The sequence below is a fragment of the Microtus pennsylvanicus genome, chromosome 6 (genome assembly GCF_037038515.1).
Source record: "Microtus pennsylvanicus isolate mMicPen1 chromosome 6, mMicPen1.hap1, whole genome shotgun sequence".
NCBI lineage: Eukaryota > Metazoa > Chordata > Mammalia > Rodentia > Cricetidae > Microtus > Microtus pennsylvanicus.
This window is the reverse complement of record NC_134584.1, coordinates 71219480-71241851: the sequence shown is the minus strand read 5'-3', so window position 1 is coordinate 71241851 and position 22372 is coordinate 71219480. Positions and strand designations below refer to the sequence as shown.

The 22372-nt window shown below is 37.5% G+C and overlaps 1 protein-coding gene across 2 annotated transcripts in view; it reads left to right on the top strand.

Annotated features, from left to right (window-relative positions):
- Kiaa0825 (KIAA0825 ortholog) overlaps positions 1–22372 on the top strand; it is a 406382-nt gene that overhangs the window by 33970 nt on the left and 350040 nt on the right. For both annotated transcript variants that reach the window (XM_075976414.1, XM_075976415.1), the window contains exons 2-5: positions 3976–4120; positions 11750–11881; positions 16978–17146; positions 19919–20588. In XM_075976414.1, coding sequence (XP_075832529.1) covers positions 11751–11881; positions 16978–17146; positions 19919–20588 — 970 coding nt within the window. In that variant the 5' untranslated portion in view covers positions 3976–4120; position 11750. The remainder of the gene's footprint in view (positions 1–3975; positions 4121–11749; positions 11882–16977; positions 17147–19918; positions 20589–22372) is intronic.

Here is a 22372-nt window from a genome sequence, read left to right as displayed (position 1 = left end):
CCTTTAGGTGAACTGAGTGAAGCCTGGGTGCTAGAGACTGTAACATCACAGGTAAGCAGTTTCCTGTCCTTCAGGGTCGGGGTATGCGCTCTGGAATAGAAGATCATGAGATTAGAGAATTCTGCTTTGGTCTGCTTATGGGTAGGAGAGTAGGAAGAGGATCTGAGAGATGTTTCAGTTTAGCTATTTTCTCTAGGGATAGGATGTATTTGGGGAAAGTGCCCCATAAAGCTCATCATAAAGCTAAAGAATTCTTAATGTATTGGCAAAGCCAAGAGAGGGAGTCCATCAGCAAACTTAGTTTATAAGAACCACTGTTGCTAATCAAAAATAGTCACTGTTTGGTAGTGGGGCACTGAAAGAGTTTACTGTGAATCTTACAGAATGAAAATAGAACTAAGTAATTCAAGGACAGGGAACTGCTCCTATACAGGCATCAGCCTATAAGATCCATGCACTTTCTTTTAGGATGCTAAAATTAAGTGGATAGGTTTATTGCTGCTATTTCCTATATTTGCCTTCATCCCATGCTTGGAAATTGAGTTCGTGCATATGACGTTCTGACACTGGAGAGTTGTTTATGAGTAGGAAAGCTGTTTCAGACCCCACTCTGTCAGCTCTTTGTACCAGACGTTCCTTTGCAGGAACCCGGGAAACAATTTAACAACAAAAAAAAAGGAAGGCGTAATGTTTAGTAAAATGTCAAGAGAGGAGACTATTTTACTGAGTGGCAGTCATCAGTACCAAGTAGACTAAGTATGGTGGGAACTGAAAAATATGCTCTCATTTTGTTGTAGGAGTAGAGGCAAAAACCAGATTGCTCAGGGTTTGGATACACAAAAAGCACATGGTTGGAAAATACAGATTGTTGTTCAAACAAAACCAAAAACCAAACCAAAATGAAACTGAATAACAAACAAAACTGGATATGAACTGAAGGGATTTCCAAAGAGGATTTTGTTTGATTGTTGGTTTCTAAAAAGCAAGGACCTTAAAGGTTTATTAATCAGTTCAAACAGATATTTGATGAAATAAAGCTAGTGATAATTAAGGAGTTAAAGCCCTAGAAGTCATGAAAGACTACTCAAATAAATAGACCTTTTTCATCAAATGAGTACGAAGCTAATTAATACTAGTACTAGTGTTTTAATATTACCATTCTGAATGGCTAGATTATTAACATTATTAATAATTTAAGGGAAATTATTCTGAATGGCCAGCTAATTAATGTTATTAATAATTTAAGAGAAATTCTTAAGCCCTTGGACCATACTTAAGATCCTAAATCCGTTAGAAGCACCCATTTTGATGCAAGGCATGTGCTATGTTCAAATCCTTATTATCTAATTATTAAAACATAATTCCTTTAAAATGTAATTAATGTCTCAAAACTGTTTTGGATTATTCCCAGTTGTGGCATGGTACAACTGCTGTCTAAAAGTGCCCCATGACTTAAGTTTTATATTAATTCACATATTCTTTTCTAAATTAATTTTACTGTATTTGAAAATTCATTATCCCCATAACTCATAACACTATTTGTCCTATTGAGAAAATATATGATAATTATGACTTTGAAATTATGAGATGTCTGAGTGATCAAGAATGATAAAATTAAAATGCATTTTTGTGTTATCTTGGTTAACTGTTCTTTTAAAATCAGAAATAGCTGAAGTGTCATATTAAAGATTATAAAGAGTTATTAAAAATGAAAATATTTATAAAAAAAGAATTATATTGCAAAGAATACAATAGTACCAGTTTTGTGACTCGTTTATCACATGAGAGTTAATTCTCTTTGCTTGCCAAGGTGCAGTGTGTTTTCTCACTGGTCCTGTTTGTAGTTGGATTTTTCTTTGGGCTCTCAGCTTCTAAATAATGACATAGAGTCTTATTATTATTTATGATAGGCCTTAGCTTAGGCTTCTCACCCTCACTCTTATAACTTAAATTAACTTGCTTTTATTATTATTAGTCTATGTTTTACCATGTGGCTTTTCATCTTTCTTTTATTCTGTATGTCTGACTCCTCCATGTCTTATTCGCAGCTCCTCTGCCCTTCAATTATCTCTTCCTACTTCCTCCCTCTGCTTGGACGTCCCATCTAAATACCTCTTCCTTTGCTGTTCACTATTCAACTCCTTATCAAACCAATCATAACAATATATCTTCACACAGTGTACAAATATCCCACACCACCTGTCAATTTCTCCTTCATATGCATAGATATATAAATCGTTAGTAGTGGAGGTACATTGAAGATTTTTTTGTTTGTTTGTTTGGTGTTTTGGGGTATGGTTGATATAGATAGGGTTTCTAGTCTTTGTGGTTCTGGCTATCCTGGAGCTCACTATGGAGACCACTGTGATCTTGAACTCATAGAGATCACCATATCTGGCTTTTCGAGCTTTTTATTCTTTCTTTCAACATTGAAGTATCTTAATATATATTAATAGTATGTTAATATGAATACTTCACCAGATTTAGATTGACATTTTGAACCTATATAATGATTAGTAATTGTTATCTGAGCACATGACAGTTTTTGAAGGAAAATCTGATGTGTGTGGATAAGAATTGATAAGTTGCATTTATGCATTTAGTAGTATCTGTGTGTACACATATAATTGTATACATGTATGTAACAACAATTTATGAAAATAAGAGGCCATCAATTTGAAAGAAAGTAAGGAGGGGTCATATGGGAGAATTTGCAGGGACCCGAGTGAGGGCAAAATGGTATATTATATCAATCAACATGACATATGACCCTGGCCACAGGATACTTATGTGTGGGAAGTTGTATGGGAAGTCTACCTGTTAAAACGAAAGAGTGTCTTGCTTCCTCACACCTCTTATTCTCTCCTGTTATTATTTATTGTTAAGTGCTGGCTTTCTTTCAGCTTTCTCCATATTAGGACTGGGGAAGGAGTAAGAGAATTGCAAATGACTGTCGGTGCACAGCAGTAAATTCCTGAAGCTTCAGCTCCTCAGGCAAGACAGGGAGATCACATGATCCCAGCTCCTCAGGCTAAGACAGGGAGATCATGTGGTCCCAGCTCCTCAGGCTAAGACAGGGAGATCATGTGATCCCAGTTCCTCAGGCTAAGATAGGGAGATCACTTGAGCCCAGCTCCTCAGGCTAAGACAGGAAGATCACCTGATCCCAGCTCCTCAGCCTAAGACAGGGAGATCATGTGATCCCAATTCCTCAGCCTAAGACAGGAAGATCACCTGATCCCAGCTCCTCAGGCTAAGACAGGAAGATCACGTAATCCCAGCTCCTCAGGCTAAGACAGGAAGATCATTTGATCCCAGCTCCTCAGGCTAAGACAGGGAGATCACTTGAGCCCAGCTCCTCAGGCTAAGACAGGGAGATCATGTGATCCCAATTCCTCAGCCTAAGACAGGAAGATCACCTGATCCCAGCTCCTCAGGCTACAACAGTGAGATCACCTGAGCCCAGGAGTTCTAGGCCCATGGGAGCAACAGAGTGAGACTTGTCTCATCCAAGCAAGCAAATAATCAAGAATTCAAAAGAAAAATGATATCAAAGAGCAAAGTAGTTGGGTCTAGTGAAAGAATTGATTTGGGGCATTCAGAAATGTGTCCTTTCCCCAGTTTCTGGCAGAATGCAATCTCAATCTTGCAGTCTCAAAAACCTAAGTATGCCATTCTAGAAAATAAAACATTAACTCTTTTCCTTTCCAAATCTTGAATGACTCACAAGATCATATGGAAATTGGCAAAACCAGGATTCACTCTCCTTATGTAGGTTTAATGCTACTCAAGCTTGCTCAGCAGTCTGGGATTAATCCCAACACAACATTGCCCTGCCGTGTTCATTAGCAGCTCCAGTCCTTTTCAGAGATGAGCACTGAATGGGAGGATTTCATGTCAGCCAGATCCTGTGGGTCTGTTTGTTTCACAATCTGACCACAGGCCTGTGACCCTTCTAACTGTGCTTTTCCACAGGGGAGAGATCACAAGACTGCCGGCATTGTCTCCTTTTCCTACTCAGTTTCCTGGATTCCTCCCAGAGATCTGCTGTTCTGTTCTTTTAACAACACACTGGTTTGTCATGACAGAGGAGTTTTAGAGAAGAAACAAACAAAAAAAGGTAAAATAAGAATTCTTGTCATTGTGTGTGTTTTAAAAAAGTATAAACTGGAAGGGTATTTATTATTTTGAAACATGGTAAATGACCAATGAGACACAAACCTATTCTGTGAACTTCTTTGAATTGTATGTATAGTGGTAAAATAAAATGGCACCATTCCTTGAGGGGTGGCAGTGGGCAGCAGGCCACAAGGGGCAGCTGCTTGGCAGGTGAGTTGGTCCCAGGAAGAGCTGTGGCTGGTGAGAGGCAGAGATGGATAGGCATGCCATGCAGAGAAAGTGGGTATTTACTTAGTGGGTTATGGAGGGGAAATGGAGAAGGGGAGAAGGGGGAAGAGGAGAGAGAGAGAGAGAGAGAGAGAGAGAGAGAGAGAGAGAGAGAGAGAGAGAGAGAGAGAAAGAGAAAGAGAGAGAGGTGGAGGTAGGAAGGGGAGGGGAGAGGAGAGGAGAGGAAAGGAGAAGAGCTACCTGTTCAGGAGAGAGACAGAAAGGATGGAAAAGAAGGATCTCAGGCTGGGAGTGGAAGGAAGATCCACTTGCTCAGTGGACCTGTGAGGGAATGGGCGGGGCTTGTCTCATAAAGGGACAGGACAGACTATTACATCCTTTGTCTCACATCCCTTTGTTTTGCTACGTTGTTTTCTTGGATTGCTCATAATGCACTCATACTAATTGTCGCTGGTGAACTGTTAAAATTCTTCCAGAGCTCAAACTTTTCTGCAGATGTTTGGCCTAGATATAATGAAAATTTAAAAGCAAAATTGCAGAATGGCAATTCAAAAAATTGTTATACTTTTAAAGTTATACTTTCCATCTAGTTGATGATTCTAGTTAACAATATATCATCAACTAGCAAAAGACATTTTATTCTTATATCAAATTACTGTTTTTCCTGATGACAAGCCAATAAGAATAAGCACAGAAACATAATATGATATTTAATAAACAGATAAAAGCTTTGTTAAAACCTATACTCTCACTCCTTGCCCCCTTTTTATATTGGGGTGTTCAACATTTAATATAAAGTCATAAGTAAAATTATTAAAAAATGATAATTTTAAAAGTGAAGAAAATGGTTTTCATTTTTTTATTGAGAAAATGAAAAAAAAACAAGTTTCCACCTCCTCCCAGCCTCCCATTTCCCTCCCCCTCCTCCCACCCTTCTCTCCCTCCCCCACTCCTCTCCCCCTCCCTCTCCAGTCCAAAGAGCAGTCAGGGTTCCCTGCCCTGTGGTAAGTCTAAGGTCCTCCCCCCTCCGTCCATATCTAGGAAGGTGAACATCCAAACTGGCTAGGCTCCCACAAAGCCAGCATATTACGTAGGATCAAAACCCGTGCCATTGTCCTTGGCTTCTCATCAGCCCTCATTGTTCGCCATGTTCAGAGAGTCCAGTTTTATCCCATGCTTTTTCAGTCACAGTCCAGCTGGCCTTGGTGAGCTCCCAATAGATCAGCTCCACTGTCTCAGTGGGTGGGTGCACCCCTCGTGGTCCCGACTTCTTTGCTCATCTTCTCCCTCCTTCTGCTCCTCATTGGGACCTCCAATGATAGCCTTTGCTGGAGAGGCTGTGGAGGAAGGGGTACTCTCATCCATTGCTGGTGGGAATGCAATCTTGTGCAACCACTTTGGAAATCAGTGTTTCGGTTTCTCAGGAAATTCGGGATCAACCTACCCCTGGACCCAGCAATACCACTCCTGGGAATATACCCAAGAGATGCCCTATCATATGACAAGAACATTTGTTCAACCATGTTTATAGCAGTATTATTTGTAATAGCCAGAACCTGGAAACAACCTAGATGCCTTTCAATGGAAGAATGGATGAAGAAAGTGTGTAATATCTACACATTAGGGTACTACGCTGCAGTAAAAAACAATGACTTCTCGAATTTTGCATGCAAATGGATGGAAATAGAAAACACTATTCTGAGTGAGGTAACCCAGACCCAAAAAGATGAATATGGGATGTACTCACTCATAATTGGTTTCTAGCCATAAATAAGGGTCACGAAGTCTACAATTGGTGATCCTAAAGAAGCTAAGTAAGAAGGTGAACCAAAGGAAAAACATATAGTTATCCTCTTGGCTATGGGAAGTGGACAAAATTGCCGGGGAGAAAATTAGGATCTTGGGGGTGGGGTGGGAGGGGGGTAATGGGAGATGGGGAGAGAAAAGGGAGAAGGGGAGGATGGAGGGAACTTGGGGAAAAAGGAGGATTGGGATAAAGGAAGGTTGGATAGGGGAGCATGGAAGCACAATTCTTAGTTAAGGGAGCCACCTTAGGGTTGGCAAGAGACTTGAACCTAGAGTGGCTCCCAGGAGCCCAAGCCGAGGTCCCCAGTTAGTTCCCTGGGCAGCTGAGGATAGGGAACCTGAAATGACCCTAGCCTATAGCAATACTGACGAATATCTTGCATATCATCATAGAACCTTCATCTGGTGATGGATGGAGATAGAGACAGAGACCCACACTGGAGCACTGAACTGAGCTCCCATGGTTTTCATTTTGGAATAAAGGACTAAGATTGATTCAATCGTTGATTAAATGTTTTCCTTTATTCAGAAGAGAACCCTTTATATGCTAAACAAATAATATGTAACTAGATGACTCAGGATTTCTGATTTTAGAATTCAAGACAACTAAGTAAGAATAATCTTCAGAATTAAGTTCTCCCTTGAGGTGTTTTGCCCCAGTTAGGGCGAGTAGTCAGCATTTGTACAGGACTCAGAGTATTATAAACTGTTTACAAAAGCATTCGGGCCTTGCATGGGTACATGTCATGCCAACTTTTTGAATACTGAGCTCTCTTCTGGTGTGCAAGGTCAAGGCCAACCTGAGCTGTATAGCAAGTTCAAGTCTAACCTTGGCTACATAGTAAGTCCAAGGCCAACCTGGGCTACCTAGGAAGTTCCAAGGAACGTGGGCTACAGAGCAAGTTTTTTCTCTAAAAGAGAACAGAAGCAATTTGCCATTGATCTATCAAAACAATAGAATTTTATTTAATCCCTTTTAGGTTTCTATTATTAAATGTACTGCATAAAACATTATAATCACTTTGTTCTTACTGTATTAAACATGAAATTTTTCAATATTTTTTAAAAAATATATATTATTGTGTTTGGGGGTCCTTTGCCTTCATGTATATCTGCACCACCTACATGCTAACTGCCTTAGGAAGCCAAAATACGGTGTTGGGTCTTCTAAAACCTGGATTCACAGATGACTGTGAGCCACCATTTGGGTGCTGGGAATCAAACCTGGATCCTCTGGAAGAGCAGACAGCATGCTCAACTGCTAAGCCTGAACATTTGAAAGGGATATACCTAAATGCATAAAAATATTATTCTCTCATAATATATAATAGACTACAGGTAGAAATTTAAGTACCCTCTTCATAGCATTAATAATTCCACAATTATTCTCTGCTCAATTTTTTATCTGAAATATATGAAAGACCCCCAGAGTTGGGAGACTCTCACTCAAGTCTCAGGATAACACGACCCCCCAAGAACTCACAAGAGACTGTCCTTGCTGTAATCACACGAGGTTTATTGACAGGAACCAGGGCGCTGGGGCCAAGACTCATATCCCACGCAGGGGTAGAGGAGTTCAACCTCAAGTAGCTGGGAGAAGTGGTAATTAAGGGAAGAAACCACAACCCAAAGGGGATAGGGAGGGCATCATTAGAAGATTCAAAAATATCAGTGATAATCACAAGGGGCTAACTCTCCATTTCTCAAGATTGTTCTCAAGATTATAATCTAACTTTGTGGTCAGCCAGTTCCTGGAACAAAGTCACTGAACTGGCTAACCTAGATTTTTGGCTCTATTCTTCCTGCTATGGGGTCTGGATTTATTCTGGTCTTTCATATAAACATTATCTTTTTCTCATTTTAGTCTGTACTGATGTCAGAAATTGATGTTCTCTTCTTTTGGTAGTATCTTGTTTTTGGTTTTTGTTCTATGATTGGCATGCTTTTGTGGTTTTGAATAAAAATGCTCTTAACTACATTGAATCTTAGAACATGTAAGAAGCAAAAGAGAATATTTTATTGACCATAGGATGAGTCTTGGCAATATGTTCTAACTGGGTCTTATACTTTCATATTTTTAATTTACTTTTCTTCCTAAGTATTTTAAAGTATTTATATATCAAATAAGAGCTTAGTGAATTATTACTTTGATGCATTGTTTTTATTTTCTTTTGTTTTTCGAGATAGGGTTTCTCTGTACCTTGGGGCCTGTCCTGGAACTAGCTCTTGTAGACCAGGCTGGCCTCGAACTCACAGAGCTCCGCCTGCCTCTCACTCCGAGTGCTGGAATTAAAGTCGTGCGCCACCAGTGCCCGGCTGTACAGTGCTATTTTGAAGTAGTTTTTGTTTAGTTTTGTAGTGCTGAGCGCACTGCTTTTTTCTATCTTTAATAACATGTGTAGATTGTACTCAATCCTAAATTTCTCTACACTGATGGCATCTAAGCTCCCAGTCCTTCTCTTGTACCCTTTCCTCTTCTTGCTGATCCTCCTCCAGCCCTTTTCCCCCAAATATTCCTCTTCTACTTTCATGTCTCTTTAAAAATACAATCTCCACATTTTTAAAGACACATTTTGATTGTTTTGCTTAACTGGTTATCATTATTGATGGCCCATTCTGTCCATATTCCTTCAAATGCTATAATTTCATTCCTCCTTGCATCTAAATGCTTTATTCCGTATGCATTCACCACTTGATGAGCATCTCAGGTAGCTCTATACCTTCACTACAATGCTTAGATTTCTTCATATATATATGCAGGGGGACATAGCTGAATCATATAAACATATAATTTCACATAAATACCCACTATAAAATGGCAGAAGGGTGCTTCAGAAACTGTTGTTAATTTTGTCCTAATTCCGAACCAAATTTCATGTGAAAATCTGTTATAAAATTTAGGTCAGCAACTCAATAAAGTTTTTATTATTTTTTACATCAGTTTAATGTGTACATGTTTGTGTGTGCGTGTGTGTGCGTGTGTGTGTGTGTGCGTGTGGTGGCGCGTGTGCGTGTATGTGTGTGTGTGTGTGTGTGTGTGCGTGTGCGTGTGTGTGCGTGTGTGTGTGTGTGCGTGTGGTGGCATGACTGTGAAGGTTGCAGGAATTGGTTTTCTCCCGAAAATCATGTCAGCAGTCTCATCAGTGTGAGCACTTTCTTACTGGGACATCTTGCCGTCTGTCAACAATTTTAAGATAAAAGGTTCTAGAACAACACAATAGAAAGATTTGATGATTCGTATTTGTGTATGCTAAGGAAGAACAGTAAGAAATTTTTTGAAAAGTTTTTGTATGTAAGCTGTTGAGTTCTGTAAGAGGAGAAAACATTGGATGCACAGGAAGACCACTGCAGTTCATAACGTACAGTAGCCTTGAATCTGTGCTGTGGTGTTTCAGGGATGTTCATTTGTTCTGGGTGTTCTGATGGCCTGCACCATGCAAAGACCACATCTGTGTTCAGAGTCAAAGTGGAAAGCAGCATACGCAAATGCTGCAGAAATAGCCTGATTTTCAGTTCATGTGTCAGTTCTTGAAGCCTATTACTTCTGCCCATTTTCAAGACTTTCCACATTCATTTTATGTGGCCTGTAGTCTAAGAAACTTGGAGAAAAAAATAATTAATAAAAGGGAGGTATTGAATTACTGGAAAGAACCGCATTGGCAGAAGGCAGGGTGATGAAGATCTGCGTCTGTTTGTCGGCTTTCAGTTGCTGGGACCGAGCTCTTGGGTCAGTTATTCTGGCTTATGGTTTTACAGTTCTCATTCTTTCAGCTGGCTCTGTTGCTTTTGGGTTTGTGTAAGGCAGACCATCATGGTGGGAACCATGTCGGTGAAGCAAAGCCATTCACTATATCGCACGTGGAAAGCAGCGAGAGAGTTGATAGCGCTGCGTCAATATTTTCCTTAATGGCATGCCCACCATGGCCTGACTCCTCCCTCTATGTTTTACCTAAACATTCCACACTTTCCAGTATTACTAGTCTAATGGCCAAGTCTTTCACATGTGTGTGCTTGGGGAATGGCATTTAAAGTCTAAACCATAGCAAGGAGCTTCCTGGAATTAGCTCTGCTGCCAAAAGACAGCATTTCTTAGCTACATCTGCTTCCACATTAACTCATATGACGAGTTCTCATCAGAGAAATCTGAGCAGATGCGATTTTATAAGTTTTTTGAGCAAAGTAATCAAGAAACCAAGTTTTTTTCTTTTCTCTATTCAATAGCTTCTCCAGGTTTTTTCTCCTAGACATGGGCTACTTTACAAATCTGCATTGATATTCCTAATTAGAATAGTTCAGACCTTACCCCAACTCTGTGACTTTTAACCTATTTATTCCTAATTTTCACTTGACTATAGCTCTTCTTCTTATAAAGTTATCTTTTATGAAATACATGCCTTTATGTTTTAAAATTATTTTTCTTGCTTAAACAATAATTTCTTAAAGGCAAGGACAGTAAGACATAGCTACATTCCAAACCCTATCACACTCCATATTACCATCAAACACAGATGAATGAACGTGGGATGAATGCTGATAATGAGAAAATACATGTGCCTTTTTTGTTGAAAATGGATTTTTTTCTACCTGATATATTCTGATGAAAGTTTCCTCCCACCCGACTCCTGCCACATACTCTGCACCTCCCTATCCATCGAAATCCACTCTCTTTGTTTGTCTCTCATTAGAAAACAAACATGCATCTAAATAAATTAAAAATAAGATAAACCAAACAAGAATAGAACAAAACAAGCACACAGACAAAGCCTGAGAAACACGGATGAAGAGACACCACACTTGCACAAAACCAGAATCCGCAGTATATAAACAAAAGACATACTAGGTTAAAAGAAAATGCCCTGACCATGCATTATGAGATTTAAAAAAAAATTCTCCAAAAAGCATTTAGTTTGTTTTGTGTTGACCATCTACTGCTGGGCATGGGGCTTGCCCTTAAGTCTGGTTTGTACACCTAAAAAGCCTATGTTGGTAGAAACTACTTTTTCTTTGCCAGTGGATCAGTTAAAGAGAGTTTCTGGGTTAGGGAGAGGGGCGTGTGTCCACTTCTCCTCCCAGTGATAGGATCCCATGTGACTTGGACCTGTATGGGTCCTGTGCATGCTTTTACAGTCTCTGTGAATTTGTTTGCATGTACCTTAAGGAATTGAATGATATTGTTGTCAAGGGAATGCTAGGTGAGCTCCTGGAAGATCGTTTGCTTTTCCATGTACAGCGAGCTAGGTGCAGCATCCAGGTCTGTGATGACAAGGATGGGGTGTTCAGTGGTAGCTGTGCAAGCCCTCAGGAATGGCTACCGTGCTGTAGTTTGTTCTGCATCGTTCAGGTGTGAGAATAGCAGCAGGGAGCTTGGGCTGTCTTTAGCATTTCGCAGCTTTCAAGCCACAGACAAGTGTGAAAATTATGACGTTTAAAAACGAAACCTAACAAGCTTTATGAAACCTTTGTTGTCGAACTCCTCTATCTCATTGTCTGCAAATGGAAGTGATTGCTTTTGGCACCACATCACAACTTAAGGTGATGTGTCCACCCCCATCCCTCAGTTTGTTATAACTTGCTTGTTTTTATTCTTTTTTCACAGAATGGACAGTTTAAATGAATATTCCCGTAATTCATTTGACCTACAGTCTCTATTAAACTCACTTCCTGGAGATTTGGAATTTAAGCAGATCTTCAGTGACATTGGCGAACAGATGGGGCAGAATGCTGCGAGGTAACTATGGCTGTTTAAGTTGTCTCCACGTTTTACTCACTTACAAGTCATCTTCTTTAGATTCAGAATTATCTCTTTTAGTGTCGCATGTCTTTCTTACCATTAACTTATGGAAAGATATTGACTACTGACTCTGAAGCTAGTCTTGAACTCAGAGTCGGCCTGCCCCTGCCTCCCAAGTGCTGTAATTAAAGGCTTGAGCCACCATGCCCGGCTCCAGATTTCCATTAGTATATTTAGCATTCCTGCTTGTCTGATGAGGTCAAAACTTAAATTTGAAGTGGAAGGATGAAAATAAAATGATGGTGTCTGGTCATAGGTGCTGTAAACAAAGCCCGAAAGAGGGATTATTTTAGAGCAAGGGATGCCTATACTCCCAACACGATGAATGGAGAGACAGGAAAACAGTGGTAAGTCTAGGGGACAGCATAGTTGAGACCCTGATACAAAACAAGGTAAAAAGAGTTTTAATTGAGTTTTTAAGACCAATGCTTTAAGAAAAAGGAGAGAAAGTAAATCTTTTCATTTCAATGGGGAAAATTAAACTTTTTATTTAGAATTTGGTTTTGTCATAATCTAATATATATTAAACATAACATGTATGATATAATCATACTGTTAAGTATAGATATTTAATTTAAATTAACTGAATAATTTGTTATGTAACATTTTGTTTTGTATTTTATGATAGTTTATAAACTAGAGAAATGAAAGGAGCATTAAACAAAATAGATGACAAGCCATTTATGTAAATTGCAGAGCTACTTATATTTTTAGTAGAAATATTTTTTTTAAAGATTAGCTTCCATAGTAATTGGTTTAGTGCCATCAAAACAAAGCAAGGCACTGAATGATGTTTTTGTTATATATTGCTTTATTATTTGCTAAATCGTTCTCTATTTTGCCCCCACTTGATCAATAAAAATCATATTTAAGAGTATAATAATGATTAAAACTTTTTGCATTCATAACTTATTATTTAGGTTGAAATTTGATGTTGATTTTACAAGAAAATCATAGTATAGGACACAATTCTTATATTAAAAGCCTTTTATTGCCCCTATATTAAAAATGAACCTATAGCCTCAAGTGACCATTGATCTTCACCAGGGATGGAAGAAGGGAGTAGCTGTATGTGCTGTATACCACATTTAGAATCAACTCTATTTTTCATCAAATTCAATTATGTTTTTATTATACTCTAGAGAATAAACATAATAGTATAGAGTACATATATTTTCAAAAATAAAATACTGAATAATAACTATGGTTCACAAGAGTATAAATCATTTATGCACTCATGTATTGCCTTCTAACAGAATAGCTTTTAGAAAATTGTATGTCGTGCCGAATCAGTTATGCCACACGTACACTTCAGCAGTTGAATTGCCCTGGGTATTTCGTATTCTAATAGTTGTATTTATCTCCTGGTGGTGCACATGGAATGAGTAATGAACATCTGTATGATATGGGCTTTCCACATTACTTTTAGAAGAAAAAGAACATTAGCAATTCACTCTTAAATACAGTATTTTTTCTTATGCTTGAATTTTCCAAGCTGTATTTCTTACAGTGACCCTGACAACTTAAGCGTGAATTCCTTTTCCTTCTTCTTAATATCATCAAGTTTTATGAGCCATGGGGTCTATCACCTTCCCACAGCAGTGATTCACCAGAATGGACCAGTGCGCCCAGAGGTCACTGAACCTTCACCTGCCTGTCAAGAGAGGAAGTCATTTTCTCAAGTCATTCTCATGTTAATTTCTTTGTTTCCACTCAAGCTAAAACTATGTGACTTGTACTTTTGAGGATAGAAGTCAGTGGCAATGAATTATTTACTTTAAACGCATATCACAACTGATAACAAAAGTATAAATACCCCACATAGATGAGTACTGTGGATTATACCCACAGTTGAATAGTATAAATACCCCACATGGATGAGGACTGTGGATTATACCCACAGTTGAATAGTATAAATACCCCACATGGATGAGGACTGTGGATTATACCCACAGTTGAATAGTATAAATACCCCACATGGATGAGGACTGTGGATTATACCCACAGTTGAATAGTATAAATACCCCACATGGATGAGGACTGTGGATTATACCCACAGTTGAATAGTATAAATACCCCACATGGATGAGGACTGTGGATTATACCCACAGTTGAATAGTGTCAATACTCCACATGGATGAGGACTGTGGATTATACCCACAGTTGAATAGTATAAATACCCCACATGGATGAGGACTGTGGATTATACCCACAGTTGAATAGTGTCAATACTCCACATGGATGAGGACTGTGGATTATACCCACAGACAGTTGAATAAGAAAGTTGCACAAAGCCTTTAAACAGTTTTGAGCTGACTGGAACTTATTAGTTTAATGAGATATAGAGGGACAGAACATTAGACACGTAGTATTGTATTTAAAGACTTATTTTATTCTTCTATTTTCTAATTATGGACAACTTGTATTTAGTTCTTAGATCAAATTTTGCTGACACTGATACAATTGCCTACTGCAATATTTATTTTTCCAGTGAAAAATAGAAAAAATACAAAAATAGGTAGAAAAGTGCTGTAAAAATATCTCACTAAAGCAGCTCATGTTGTCAATTTGAGTTTTGTGGCTATTTAAAAAGGCAAGTCTAATATTTGTCAGACTTTTTAAGTTTTGTAGTAATATTTGAGTTCTAACAATAAATATGCTTATTGTATTACCGCTCTTTGAATTATATTTGTAATGTTTTTATAACTGACTTTCCTACTAAAGGAGATTTTGAGTAATTCTACAGTTAAGTATTTAATTCAAAATAACAACATACGGTATTAAGAAAACTTAGACTAACATCTATTGACAGGGTCTACATGTACGTGAAAATATTTGAAATACAGTCTTCAAAAATACCACCTTTGAGATGTTTAAATTTATTTATTTATGTTTAATTTTGATCTTGGTTAGATAAGATGATTTGTTAGGTATGGTTACATACTTCATTGGGAGCCTAAATTTTGAACATAGCCTTTTATATAAGTCGACATGAAATCAAATAATTGCATTTTTAAAACAAGATGTGTGGTTGTGAATGACAGACTGACAAGATAATTTTATAGCGGCTGAAAGCACAATCAAGTGAAACAAGTGCAGCTTTTTAGTTCCTAGCCCTGCGGGAGGCCCCTTGCAATCCCTGCCTAGTCCCTTTGCCAGTGTTTGGACAAATTACTGAAGTGCCCAGCACTCTGGAGGCTTCACATACTTTTCAGCATCTTTCCTGGCCTCCTCCAGGTTCAGATGTTGGAGAGATAAGCTGAGAGGCTGAGTGAGAGCTGAGGGAAACTGTGTCCTGCCGCTGCACTCTATCATGTTTCCCTGAAGGAAGCTGGGGAGGACCCTGTTATACAAACTTTTGATACATGTATCCAGAGATGAGATCCTAAGGCATCATGTTTCTAGGTCCATGGGAATGCTTCAGTAAGAAAGAAAGGGCGCATCAGACCTAGAACTGGCATTTCTGAGGACTACCGTCCCCTCAGGAAAAGTCCGCTGCTGTGGCCAGAGGAGTATTTTTCTTTTAAGGTCTTGGTTTTCATGAACGTGCTCTGTGATTTTCAGAATTTATTTCTTTTTCAGGTAACTTCATTTAAATTGACTCATGTCCAGAAGTCTCCTGGATAGCTTTACTCTGCCAACCCGTACCTAATAAATTTCAGGGACATAAGCATGAATTTTAATAAGCAGAACTTGGCCACTAAACCCCACAAGGTCTTATCATGTGGAACCTATAATTAATAACAATTATTATTTTTTACTAACAATCTTCCTTGATAGCATTAAGACAAAGTTGCACCACTGTCAGATTTGGGAGAGTTTGGTCAAAGCAATGTGTTTTTTATAAACATTCTTGTTCTTGTACTTTAGATATTCCACCATCATGTGGGTCACCAATTTTCCCCATAGAAGATTTATAAGCATAGATATAAAAATTATACATGGATATTCATGTCACGGCCACCCTCAACCCGCAAGGATGACGCGACCACCGGAGCTCTTCTCACTGCAGTTTATTCCAGGACTTTATTCACTTTCTCTCTCTCTCTCTCTCTCTCTCTCTCTCTCTCTCTCTCTCTCTCTCTCTCTCTCTCTCTCTCTCTCTCTCTCTCTCTGCCCTTAAGTAGGCATGGGCAACCAATCCCGAACTGCCAGGTGGGCACTGCCCATAGGTTCACGCATATGCAGTCAGTTGATGATCATTGCGTGATCATAGCATAGGTCAGGCCTTAGCCATCTCAGGAGTTGATTATACATCTCCATCAGGTGTGACACCACGCAGCTCGCTACATATTCATATAACAGCGCATTTATGAGTAGAAATTTTAAACAGATATATTAATATTTAATATGTTTTTTAAAAAGCTTTTTTGTAAGTAAGGCAGTTCATCTTTGTGCTGTATGAACTTATAAAATAGAGAAAAAGTAAAATTTAAACTTCATCCAATTATTACATACATGTCTATTAACATTTGTTTTCTTCCAACCTTTTTATGTATTTTGGTTTTGGAATAAGCTGAATGTCAACATAAGTATTTAACTGTACTAATATTGTGTCGATGGTGTTTTAAATCCGAAGCTTTCTGTAAATGCTTCTTGACTTTTACTATTGCATTGATTGCAATCTTGCATGTCCCATCCTTGGCCTTTTGGCATGTAATGTATGGCTCTGATTTCCACAGCCATTGGGTGTGTTCTCTGCTTCTGTTTACTGTAAGCAGTGCACTACATCTGGGCCTCATGCATACTTTAATGCAAGTAGTTGGATATTTACTATTTCTCCAAATACAGTATTTCAATAAAAATTTGAACCATTTCCAACTATGAATGAAAATGAATAATAACCATTTCTTGCTATTTTAGCATCATGTGGATATTCTATAGAGTTGTATGTTTATATTGTGTTCAATCATATAACAGTTATATGTTTAAATTGTGTTCAATCATGTACCATGTAAGCATTTAAGAACCTATGATATTGTGAGATGGTATTACCAACATCCTACCAAAATAATTATTTTTCTTCTTTGTAGCATAGAGCATTGCATTGAAGAAATACAGTTTGAAGTAAACAAACTTTGTCCAGATGTGCAGCTGCAGACAACAACTGACTGCTTCAAGTGGCTAGCTAGCTATGATTATGTTTCATCTAAGTCACCATCTACTTCCCATGGAGATTTGATAGCATTCCTCAAAATAATGGTAAAAAAAATGTTGTTTTATAGTAGAGTGGGGAAGCATGGAATACAACTGGTTGAATTACAATATGTAAATGTTTATTGCATTGGTAATATCCTGTCTTATGGAGGGGTTTGGGTTTGTGGGTATGTTTTTGTCTTTTTGTTTTTGGAATATATTTCTTCCCCTGCCAAATTCTATAACTTATTTTTAAAAATTTTAGCACCAAAGTAAATTGTATGGAAATGGAAGTTAAATAGCCTCCTTTCTGGGTGGCGTGTAATATGCAGCATCCTGATGCAGAACACGCTGATATGATCCAAGGTTGTCTCCAAAGAAGTTCAGATTATTAGACTTTGTGATCTTTCCCAATGCTAATTTTCTCTGTGCTCAAACCACAGACAGTAAGAGCCCCGTGTTTGTATCTGAGGTGTGTGTGCCCACACCTGCCATTCTCTGTATTCTCACTTACAATAATACCCACTTCATTTTGTTTCAGTGGAAGCAGAAATGTATACAAGACCACTGTTAATTGTTGTTCTCTTTATTGCCAGCTGCCTACTAGAGGGAAGTATTTTTGGTTAACCTTTAACAAGAATAGTTATTGTTAAACCCACATCTACAGGGGAGGCTAGGTTACAAAAACAGATTCTCATAGAAACAGCACCATTTTTAGGAAGCAGAATTTCTTTAGCTATGGTTTTAATTTAATTTAGTAGGGAGAAAAGGACTGTTTTTGTCCTAACATCAAAAGCAGCGACCAAAGCAGATGTGGAAAGTATCTTGAGGTTTAGGATGACAGAATCAGATGAAAATAGTTTTTGTCTGTTGTTATTATGTGTCTTTCATGCTTATGAAGTAATACAAGGAAGACAAAGGAAGACTATATGCCCTGAAGCTTAACCTTTTAGGAAATTCTTCTCACTCATTACCTCTTGAAGGTGGAACCTTGCAGAAGAAATATGGATGTAGTTATTCCTTTAATTTCTATTAGGAGCCATGTGTATTGTATTTCATTTGTGTTGATGTAATAATACTTTCTCTTTTAATTAAAAGCAAAGGATTTCAATTATCTTTTCATCTGTCACACAGAAGTCATTCTCTATTCACTGCAAACCAGCGGCCAACTTAATTTTGCTCGAATTCATGTTTTGTTTTTTTACATAATTGATCATGTTATTTTTGAGCAAATAACCATGTTATCAAAACAGATTCAAATTAAAATAACATCAGTTTTTACATGCTAATTGTGTCAGTCTCAATGGCATTTTTATATAACTATTCTTTACCGAAAGTTATTAACTAGGTAAGAAATTGGTCTTTAGAATGATATTTTCAAGTTTTAAGTAATCATACAAAACACGTCTTGAACCACTGTAGTCTACTGGTTTTTGTTTGGCCAAATATTTACAACTATTAGCTGGCTTAGAGAAATGTAAAGATGAGATGCTAATCTAACACATCTGACTCATTGAATTGCCTTAGTGCTGCTGGGTTCTAGACTCTAATTTCCCATGTCAGAGCTCTGTAAAGTTCTAAGCAGTGCGAGCTTTGAGAGATGTGCAGAAGGCTCCCGGCGGAGAGGATGAAGCCGAGTGTCTGTGCTCAGCTCCCCACTCCACACACTCCACACTCACACTCACACATGCTGGATATCCTTACCCAGAAATTAGACTCCTAGAGCTTTCAGATATCAGTGTCATAGAGTTTTCCTCATGAATAAGCCAGAGAATATATGGGAAAATGTTTTTTTATATAACAAGATATAGACATTGGCTGTAATTATTAAAATAGCACATTAAATGTGCATTGAACTGCGTACTTAGAGTGAATGGGGACCAATCCTGAATTATACATAATTCCTGTTCTTTCTTTATCAATAAGAAATTTCAAAGCCGGACTAACTTTTTTGTCTTTGGAGCCTTGCTTCCATTTGTTTTCTAATAAGCTTGTTTCTCCTTACAGAATAGGAACTAATTTCAGTAGTGGCTGAAATGGATATAATTAGGAAAATCATCATGTGTGGAGAATGTAGTGCAATTCAGAGTCCAAGAAGAAAGTCGTTTGTTGTTCTTTTATTATTCCTCTTACACCTACCATTGTTTCCTACCAACACAGAAAGATTAAAGGAATAATTCCCTAACATCTCTTGGGAAGCCTTTCTGATTTCTTTATCCCAGTTTGAGTTAGTTATTTCTTTGGAGACAACAGAAATATTTTCATATTAATTTTTAAAGTAAAAATCTTTCTTAACATGGTTGTCAGTAATGAATTTAAATGAAAGTTGAAATCTCCCAAAGAATTAAATTGTATTTCTCAGGATGGCGGGTATTGGTAACTCCTAGGCACCAACTATATTTAATTATTTTGTTCTAGAATTATCTTAATGATTTTTATTTTGTTTGAGGTTTTATAGTAAGTATATTCATTCAGGCATAAAAAGTATCTGCCAGGAATTAATTAAGACATGATCTTAATTTTATTTTGTCTGAAGAACTCATTTTTTCCTAACAGCTCTGTATTTAGTAATGTAGCTTTGCTACAGCTTGGTTACAGAGAATAGTGAGGGCTACAAGGTGCATGTGCGGAGGTACAACTCAACAAATAGCCAATCCATAGTGTTTAATACATTCTATACTGTCAGCATTGACTGAATCCTAAACACCTTACAAAACTATGTTGTGTATAGGACAGTCATTCTAAATTTTAATCAATTATGAAATTATGTGCTTAGAAATTATTTTTGTTATGCTCAGTTTTAATTACGTGTCTAATGGTGTCATTCACTTTTATCAGCAAGATGTATTGAATAATGAAGAAAATCAAGAAGAAATGATCCTGGATCTACTCTGGGACCTCTCCTGTGAGAGCAACATCTCATTCCTGTCACTCCTAGGTGGGACCTCTTTCTCTTTCCTCTCCAGGACATGTCTGCATTCTGTTGAAGATTACTCCTCTGTGGATGTAAAGTCTGTTTGGGATGATATAAGATTACATCTTCGACGCTTCTTGGTGAGCAGGTTAGAAAGCCATAATGAGATCAACAATTCACAGCAAAGAATTGAACTGAAAAGTCAATGTATGCAGCAGCTCCTCCTGCTCTACCCAGAATCAGAAGTGGTTGCCAAGTACCAAAACATACAAAAGAGACTGTTGGCTAAATTTCTGCAAAACTCCTTTCCTTCCTACAACAGAGATTCAGATTTAGAAGTAATTGCTCATGGATCCCAAAGTACAATGCTCACGATATATTCAATGATAAAAGAGGATTTTAACATACTATGTGAAATTTTAGCTCCATCCTCAATGACACAATTCATTAAAGAATCTTACCTGGATACAATTACTGAAGAAATGGCAAAAATTCTTGAAAATTTTTGTGAGCTGCAGTTGATAAAAAATGCTGTTCCTGTAGCTAAAACAGTCAAGAGCTCGAGCAAGCACAGAGGAACCATGCGTGCTTCGGGTCAGTGATGCTCACATTTCTGTCTGATTTCACTCTGCCCTTTACATCTTTAACTTTCAGGCTCTCCTGTTGTTGGTATGTGGTTCAATCCCATTGCAGGCTTCAAGATAAACCAGAAAATAAATGAATGAGCTTTCAGCTCACATGTTCCCTTTTCTGTACGTGCAGTCATGGAAGTGTTTCATCTCTTGTTAAATTGTTAGTGATACTGAAACTGGAAGTCATATAAAAATGAAAGTATTAGCTAAAAGAAACTCATATGTGTGCATGCAAATATAAATGTATGTGCAAATCTATGTACAGCAGAAGAGAATGAACTTTACTGTACTGTATCGTCCAAAGACAGAACAGTATTACTTAAGAGGAGTTGTTGAAAATTGGTTTAAATTTACATTAACTAAAATTAGAAGTCAAAAAATTACACTTTAGTGAGACAGTTATATTAAATATAAATTATAAATAGTTACCATAAAATAATTTTTAGTTGCTTAAGCAGTATAGCACCTTATGAAACATTTAATTTTTTTCTCTATTTTGTTTTACAATATATAAATAAAATGACTTAAAATTTCTAATTTTATTCAGTTATTAATGAATAAAGAAAAGAAAAGAAAACACTATGATAAACTTTCTTGTTATGGTGGAAACCAGTGGAAAAAAATAAAAATAAAAATGTGATTGTGTTATTATCAATTATGAAACATTAAGAAATTTTTATTTCTAAATGAGTTCCTAAACTATATTATTCAAGTATTTGAAAATTATCCACTGGTTAATTATTTGCCAGTTGACACTTTGCATGTCACTGTATATTTTACTTAAATTAGTGTGATAGATACATTTTCAAGGAAGCCAACATCTTCTCGAAGTTCCAGTCTTCACTTCGGATGCTAACTCATACTGTGTAGCAGGTATGTTGGTTACCACTGGGACAAAGGTGACATTGCGGTCCTCTAACTCAACAACAATATCGTGGTGGGTCTATACCAAGCAAATATACTTTCATCTTATTGTTAACACATAATTTTGAAATACATTTTATGCCTGTGCATGCTTTTTAAAAATATTGTGTGTGTGTGTGTGTGTGTGTGTGTGTGTGTGTGTGTGTATTAAATCCTGTTTGCTTGTAAAGTTTTTTGTGTACAAAAGTTTTGTCTGGGCTAAGTACAGTTTATAGTAGAAGATAGGATAATTCAGTTGAAATGAGTCTTGGGCTGCTACAGAGGCAAAGTATGTAATTCCACTTTAACGCTGGGGTTGGAATTAGTTCCCACAAACCTAATTGCCTTGATCCATCTCAAACACTGTTTCCTGTATTGTCATAGTTGTCACTTTTAAATAGGTTCTTTCTATATTTTAGGCACTGTGCTGAGAATATTTTACATACAGAAATAAATACTTACATTAACTCACTCTGGATTGTGCCCAGTCAGGATTCCTATCCACACCAAAGACTCCTGTATAGGTTTGTGAGTGTGTGTGTGTTTTGTTTGTTTGTTTTGTGTAACACCCGTTTTCAACTACTATACTATTGCACTGTGTCTCAAAGTATAGAATGAACTGTTCTGTCATCAGGAGTAGAAATTTCAAGCTTTCTTGGCCAAGTAGGCCACCTGAAAATAATTTAGTTCAGCCTTATTGACTGTCTGTCAAATGATTCATTTAGTAGCAACCAAATTTAAGATTATGAGGCAGACACTAAATTAATAAGGAAACCAAATAAGTCCTTACTACATATAAGAAGCAATAGCTTAACAGACCAGTCATGCTCTTGTTTCTTTCCA